This window comes from Musca domestica, unplaced genomic scaffold (assembly GCF_030504385.1).
Source record: "Musca domestica strain aabys unplaced genomic scaffold, Musca_domestica.polishedcontigs.V.1.1 180, whole genome shotgun sequence".
Classification (NCBI taxonomy): Eukaryota; Metazoa; Arthropoda; class Insecta; order Diptera; family Muscidae; genus Musca; species Musca domestica.
In genome coordinates this window covers 344,061-351,962 of record NW_026712239.1, presented here as the reverse complement: position 1 = coordinate 351,962, position 7,902 = coordinate 344,061, and the positions used below count along the sequence as shown (strand labels likewise).

Genomic DNA, 7,902 nt, shown 5'->3' with positions numbered 1-7,902 from the left:
ATAAGCTGCATGTGTATGATGTGAACCACCATAAATTGTTTGCGTCTCTGCTAGACGTATGACACCAGCCTTAAAATATGCTTTATTTTTTAGACTATTTGCCTTTGAAAAATTATTTACCAGACATTATTTTCATTATTTGAACTTAATTTACCCAAGTTGTTTTATTCTTCCCATCGAAAATAAAATCTTCTTCGTTTCTTCTTAGAACAAAGACTTTTCCCATTAAAATATATTTCCTTAAACAATAGCATATTGTTCGTACAACAGCTCACGTATCTTATAATATTCCTCCGATAGACAACCCTCCATTGTCACTTTACCCGTATCAATGCGACGCAAGGCCAACGAACCGTTGGAGCACCACAGCACACCACCGGAAAATTCCGAATTGATATTGTTACGCATAAGGATCTGTTTGAAATCGGACAATTTCAATTCATTAATTAAGACGGAATTGTGTACAGGTATCTCATCAGTTTCCAATGATTCCAGTGTGAGGGTTCTCTCCTCTGTCGTAGTTTCGGTGACATCATTATCGGCTTCATTGTTTTGATTGGTGGCAGCCGCATCAATGGCTTGGGTACGCATACCAATGCGGGCATCAATCCATGCCACCTCGGCATCTTTGCCTTTTTGGAATTGCAATTGGGCCACAAGGCCCTCGGTTAGGCGGACTTGATAAATGTGCGTCTCCGTTGTGACATCTACAGTCTGAAAAATATGGATTTTTGGAAAAGAGTATGGAATTGAATTATTGCACTTACCTCCCCCTTGTGTGGTGCAAACACCCGGGCGCCAATATTTTGTTCACAATGCCTGGCCACGGCCATTGTGGCCTCCTCCACGCCATGCACCACAATGACACGTCTGGGCCTTAATTGTGAGAGAATTTTTAGCATAGATTCTCCATCCGATCTCCCCTCAAAATCGATGCGTTGTATTTGGGCATTTATCTCTATGGTTTTGCGTTGCACAATACACTTGGTGGGCTTTTCTAGCAACTGGACATCATCATCTGTTATGGATTTTTCTCCCTTCACATCTTCTTTCTTGACATTTTCCTTATTCGACTCCTCCATATTGACATCGTATGCCATATCGGCAATACGATAATCCTCTAAATTAATAATTTCCCCATACTCATCACATTTAATTTTCTCTTCGTGGAAGGGGAACATGACATGATGCCTCTTGTTGGACTTAAAGAATCCTGTGTGTTGTTTACCCTCCGGCCTTATCACAATATCATGTTTCCCCGTTATAATGCTCATTTCGATGTCATCATCCGAATCGGAGCTGCTCTCCTCATCAACATCTTGTTTGACTATCAAACGATTGACTTTTTCTCCTTGAATGCGCAAATACTCTTCAAGTTCGGCACCCTCCAATTCGACGCGTCTTCTAATGTCCAGTTCTATTTTACGGCCTGGAGTGTGATTGTCTACCAAATCCATGGCCAGGGTTCCCAGAGAGGTGCTGAAACATAAAACATTAAAATAGGCTCAAAAGTATGGGTTCTCCCATGTCCACTTACCGTGAGGTAAAAATAATGCTGTTATTGGGATTCCCAGCCCATTGTACAAACAGCTCCCTTGTGAAACCACTTTCCATGTCCGGTTCACTGGCCAGCACAACCTTTGGTCCGGGCAGTAATGCCAGCTCCGCCAAACTATGACACAGCTGCATGTGTTTAAATTGAAAGGGATTATTGCGAGCCCCCTCAAATGTCTTCATCAATTTATCACTCATCCATTCTATCTGGGATTTGGCGAATTCAATAACATTATAAGAGAAATTATTCAACAATGCCAGGGTATAGGCCATAAGGCCAGATTCTTTATTTTTCCACAACTGATCCAACATGTGAGCCAATTCCAGTACCCTACCCGCCGTATCAACAGCAATTAGGACATTTCCATTTCCCCTCAAAGTCTGTAAAATATTGGTCATAAGTTTTTCATCTCTTGCCCTGCGCCGTGCCTGTTGATACAGCGCATTAAAGGCATCAGTTATCAGCAATGAAGGTCTTTGCAGCCTCTCCAATTCACAGCCATTGAGATGACGTTCTTTTTTGTGATTGAAATCCGTGGCATAGACAATATCCTCTTCGCCCACCTTGAGGATCTTCCATATGGTACCACCAATCATGTGACCAGCAGGCAAAGGGGTAATTGCAATTCCATAGGCTTTGCCTTTCAGCGATACCGTTTGGTTATATTTCAATTGAATAATTTTATCAAATGCTGCATCCACATCGTCCAGCGAGAACAAATCGAAATCATACATGTTAAAATGGGACATGTACAGATCATACATAAACATTTGTCCCATTTTATGTACGGGTATGGTGGCATAAATCGGACAATTCAGACCCAATTTTCCCACCAAATATGGCAAGGCACCCAGGTGATACACATCCGGATGGGAAAGCAGCACTGCATCAATGCTATGGACATGTCTGGAAGAGAGATAGGTCAATTGTTAATGGTTAACGAATTACATCCATATGCTGATCCTACCTCTTTACTTCCTTGATAAAATTTGCATCAAACTTTTCATCCCAGCCACAGTCGAGCATGATTTTGACTTCATCAATTTGCAGGATATAACATGGGGGCGTCTCGTCCATGGCCCCCGAAACGGTGTGTAATTTAATGATAGAAGTCATTTTGTTGGATGTTTTCGTCCTCTTTTATGGAGAAATCATTAAATTTCTGATTTTAATAAATTTTGTGCGAAAGTAAAAAGTAAACAAATGAATGCGGCATTTGGAAAGAGAGAAACGTCAGATCGCTCTTTGTGCGTGTTAGTGAACAACGTGTCGTAAGATGGCATATTAAGCCATGCTATATTACGTTACGTGGTTATGTCTTTCGGACAACAAAACTTTTTTTAATAAGTTGTGGGATAAAGGCGGGAGTGGCCCTTTTTTCTCCATTGCAATCCTACATATTCATTAAAATAGTTACTTCCAATTTCGAATGGTTTTGTTGTGGTTTCATTTCATTTACATTGCAAAAATTGCAACTAGTTCATTGGTTTCCATGGAATATCGCATAGAGAAAGACTGACTAAAAGAACTAGCTCACATAGTCCCATTCAACAATTTGGTTGTAAAAACACTAAATTCCACAACTTATGGATTTAATTTGCAATGACGGAGTACATCGCATTGTCTAAAGCAATAAGACAATAAAGATGAATATAATATTTGTCCTAATTTGTTAAAATTCACGTTGTCTTCACGTTCTTGTAAAATAGCTGGCATACGAACGGAAATCGATTTATAAATCCCTAACCGCTTTTCAGTCTATAAATCCCTGGATTAGTTGTTTGGCGCCTGGGATGAGGGGATCTCAATGGAGATAATTTAGAAAATCAACTTTGACTGATATATTCCGGAAAAGATAGAAAATCAGCATAATCTAGATCTCTCTGCAAGATGGACTTTTTTGAAAACATGCCCAAAATTGAGCTTCATGCTCATTTAAATGGCTCATTGAAAATGGATTCAATTCGTGAACTAGGACTACAGCTGTATGGAGAAAACAGTTCGGATTTTTTAAAACGCATTCAAGAATTTACAACATTTCCAGAAGATATGGACGCTGATAAGCTATCGAAATGTTTTCAAAAATTTGCATTTATGCATGAGCTAACATCCAGCAGAAAAGGTCTTCAATTAGCCACGCAAATGGTCATACGAGACTTTGCCCGCGATAATGTTATCTACTTGGAACTGAGAACAACTCCCAAAAACAATGAGCACATGACACGCAGAGAGTATTTGGAAACTATTTTGGAGGCAATACAAGCATCCCGAGAAAGTTATGGTGAGATAATTGTAAAACTATTAATCTCCATTGACCGATCCCAAGGGGTAGATGCGGCCGAAGAAATTGTAAATTTGGCCATTGAAATGAAGAGTCAATATCCCACCATTGTTAGGGGAATGGATCTGAGTGGTAACCCGGCTAAGGGTCACTTTAAAGATTTCCTTCCATCATTGGAAAAGGCCAAAAAGGCAGATTTACACCTAGCCTTACATTGTGCTGAAATAGACAATGAAGAGGAAGCCCAGGAGATGTTGGATTTTCAATTCGATAGATGTGGCCATGGCACATATCTAACCCTCAAACAAATGGAGCAATGTAAAGAACAAAATATTACCATAGAATGTTGCCTGACCAGCAACGTTAAGTGTGGAACAGTAAAGGACTATGATATGCATCATTTTAAACGACTACATGATAATGGCATACGCAGCGTCATTTGCACCGATGATTGTGGGGTATTTGATAGCACGCTTAGTCAAGAATTTGCCATAGCTTCTACGGTGTTTTCATTGAAGAAAAACAATATTCATGACTTGTGTAAAAATGCCATAGCAGCTGCATTTTGTGATGACGTTGAGAAAACTGATTTACGCCAAAGAATTGACAAATACTTTGCAGATAATACGGAATAAAGCCTTTATTATGTCACTTCGTTTGTTTGAAAATCTTCTTCATTTTCTATAAAATCGCCGAAAACGTCCATGTCGCCAGAGAGACCAGCTACCCCAGCAGACTGCTCAATTAAATTATCCGCATCAATTTGCAGTATCGAATGCGTTCGCATATGCTGCTCAAGAGATGCTCTTTTCATATAACTCTTCGGACAAAACTGGCATTTGTGTTTCTTTGCTCCAGTGTGGGTGGTTAGATGGTTTTTCCAGTCGGATCTTTGACGAAAACTTTTGTCGCAAAAACTACAAGGATATGGCTTTTCGCCGGTATGTGTTCTCATGTGCAATTCCAGCAGAAATACCCGCGTAAACTTTTTCTGGCACACAGTACAAGAGTGAGGCCTCTCTCCGGTATGTGTCAGCATGTGGACATCTAGATTGCCCCGTTCATAAAATGCTTTGCCACAAATCGAACACACAAAATCTGCTTGGCCTATGTGTCTGTGAATATATCTCATTAGTGTATGCTTAAAATGAGTTCAATCTCAAAATCGTTTACCTTTTAACATGGGAATTCAGTGACGACTGGGTTTTGAATGATTTATCGCAATACTGACATTGAAAGGGCCTCTCGCCAGTGTGTGTTCGCAAATGCATTCGCAGAGCAAAAGGGGTTTGAAACACTCGCTCACAATAAACACATCTTCTGTCGTTTTCTATATGCTCATTGCTCAGATTCGATTTTTGTACTTTTCTCCCCTTTTCCTCACTGCTTAGCTCTTCATCGGAACACGGCTCCTTACAATCTTTGGCATGTTGCAATAATCCCATTTCCGATGAGAACCAATGATCACATATCGTACACGCATAACATTGTGTGAGCGCATGTGTTTTTTGTAGATGCTTACGCAGATTAATCGACTGAACAAATGCCGCTCCACAAATATCACATGTATAGGATTTTTGCTTTTTCACTCTGATGGGCATTGACTTAATGAATGCACTATTTGAGAGGTCTATGTGAACTTCGAAATCATTCGTATTTGGCTCATAACTAATGCTAGGGGTATTTTCTTCTATCACCATATCATCGGGATTTTCAAAGGTATTAACAACTTCATCATTATGTTCTTCTACTTCCTGTATAATTTCCTCGGATTGATGTGTGAATTGTTCAACATCCACAACTTCTTCCTCAATAATGGGCTCCTCCAAGTTGTCTGGATTAATCAAGGTTGACAAATCGCCATTGGTTTCCTCATGGTCAGCCTCGGTCATTTCAAAATTGTTTTCCTTCGGCTCCTCTGTGGAATAGGCCATATTCTGTTCCTTGCAGCTTTCATTTTCTTCTAAATCGTCTTCATTGTTATTATTAACGTTACCCTCCTTCAAAAGTCCTTCATAGACTTCCTTTGATTTGGCACATTTATCTCGAAATTTAGCCGAAATTAAAAGTTCTCGGGTACATTCTTCACAGAGATATTTCGGAAATATATCATCGTTTTCAACCTAAAATGGGAAATATGTTGTAGTCGCCTCACATTCCTCCACAAGCTGAAATGACAACAACCCACCTGTATGCCACCACATTTTTCAAGCAACGAGCTAAGACTAGTTTCCAAGTCTTCTAGCTCATCGAAGACATTGATTAGCACCTGCTGTTCATGCAGACAAACTCTACATGTTAATTCATTTATGCTAAGCATAATTAAACCGCAAATTGAATGGACTTTGAAGAGCAAATCGAATGAGCGCCTGGGAAACGTGGGACGTCCCCAACGGAACAAATAAGAAATCAAAATGAAATGCCCGATAAAAAAGAACGAGAAAGCAAAATCCCCGAGGGACCTCTGTTGTTTACGAATGAGACATGAGGAAATCGAACCGCTGGCTACATTCATTAAATGAACCGGGGAGTAAGTTCCTTCAACTCGAGGCCGGCTTTAGGTAGTCATTTTGACGCCGTTAACTTTTTTTAACGTGTTCATATGGCAATATTTATTATTTATATTTTTTGTTTTTAATGTGGTTCTGACCAGTCGTGAGTACACACGGATTACAAAGCCATTTAAATTTTAAGAAAACGCCGTCACAGTTATAAAGAAGGCTAGTGAACGAAGCGATGCGTGAGAAACGTGAAAATCAAAAAATAATTATTCAGTAGGGTTCTAGAAGATCGATAAAAATTTGCTGTACAGGGCATTAGAAACGCATTTCGTCCATTGAAAGGTCTGTTATTCACTTTAAACGAGCGACAAATCAATTGATGGTAGGTTCACATGACAAAGTAATTTTATGTTTGTTTTGGACAGCATTCAGTATTTGGGATATCTTAATGCAAAATTAAAACCAGTTTCAAAATATACAAACAGACTTACCTATGTTAAGTGAATTTTAACAGTTTTTTTTTTTCAAAGTTCTGCTCTGTAATTGTGTTGTTATTATGCTATCATGTTTCGGATGTTAGCAGCGTCTCTATATATTTCTCACATAAACTTTTTTCCATAAAGCAATGTGTCTAGCCTCTACCATTCCATGTTCTTGACACTTTTAAAGTAGGGTTGACGAGGTAGAGCCATGAAAAACCTTAATTTTGTGGGTAAACGTACGTTTACATACAAATTTTTAACCACGTATAATTTTTCTATAACAAAGAATTTGACGTTGGAAAACACGCGTGCTGTAAAATGGTCTGTTCCAGAACTGCAGTAAATGGAAAAATGTTTACAGCTGCTGGAACAATGAACTGTCAAACTAATTTTGAAACTAAAAATTTTTAATGAAAAATTATTGAAATTTGTAAGAGTTGTTGAAATTCTCATATCTAACAACCTCCGATTGGCGTCGTATAAGAAAAAATACAAAAAATTACTTATTTTCGAAAAAAAAACATTTTAAAAATGTTGACATATCAATGTTCCCAAGCGTTGATGCATCTACCTATATTCTTCTATAAGAAAATCAGTTGTCAAGCTGATCGATTTTCTGTACTCTACTTTAGTTGAAGTATAGTTGTGTTTTGTTATTTTGGCAGTTGGCAGCGCCACGATACAATATTTTTATTCTTGTAAACTTCGTATTTTGTGAAAAAAGTTACTTTTTATTAAAATTTTTAAAAACAGGACCTTGTAGCTTTTCTTGCAAAAGAACGCGCTGTCTTAGATTTTTTTCAACTTATTATGCCATGATGACCCACAACATTCAAAATGATGTTAGGATAATATAAGTTTTTTTATAAATATACAAGTACCGTTTATTTTCGTCAATAATACATATATGTATATATAGAGTATTTGTGATTTTTTTTGTTTTGTTTTCATTAATACATTTTATTTGTTTTTATAAAAAAGCATTTACAACAGAGTGTTGACACGTATTTTTGTGTGTGTATATTTTCTTTTTTTTATGATTTCAATTAATCTTTTCTTAAGAAATAATTATTATTATAATAT

At 38.0% G+C, this 7,902-nt stretch overlaps 3 protein-coding genes across 3 annotated transcripts; 1 reads left to right on the top strand and 2 right to left on the bottom strand.

Annotated features, from left to right (window-relative positions):
* Positions 1-137: 137 nt before the first annotated feature.
* Positions 138-2,783, bottom strand: LOC131801911 (probable cleavage and polyadenylation specificity factor subunit 2). The gene is made up of 4 exons (XM_059121009.1): positions 2,523-2,783; positions 1,538-2,461; positions 768-1,479; positions 138-714 (listed from the first exon to the last, which is right to left on the bottom strand). Exons 1-4 carry the CDS (start codon positions 2,669-2,671, stop codon positions 241-243), a joined length of 2,259 nt encoding a protein of 752 aa, XP_058976992.1. The 5' UTR covers positions 2,672-2,783; the 3' UTR covers positions 138-240.
* A 470-nt stretch (positions 2,784-3,253) lies between these two features.
* LOC101888463 (adenosine deaminase-like protein) lies at positions 3,254-4,487 on the top strand. The gene has a single exon (XM_005178497.4). The coding sequence runs from the start codon at positions 3,446-3,448 to the stop codon at positions 4,469-4,471; it is 1,026 nt and encodes a 341-aa protein (XP_005178554.1). The 5' UTR covers positions 3,254-3,445; the 3' UTR covers positions 4,472-4,487.
* LOC131801910 (zinc finger protein 182-like) lies at positions 4,451-6,463 on the bottom strand. Its single transcript, XM_059121008.1, has 3 exons — positions 6,025-6,463; positions 5,010-5,959; positions 4,451-4,951 (listed from the first exon to the last, which is right to left on the bottom strand). Exons 1-3 carry the CDS (start codon positions 6,349-6,351, stop codon positions 4,480-4,482), a joined length of 1,749 nt encoding a protein of 582 aa, XP_058976991.1. The 5' UTR covers positions 6,352-6,463; the 3' UTR covers positions 4,451-4,479.
* Between the last annotated feature and the right edge of the window lie 1,439 nt (positions 6,464-7,902).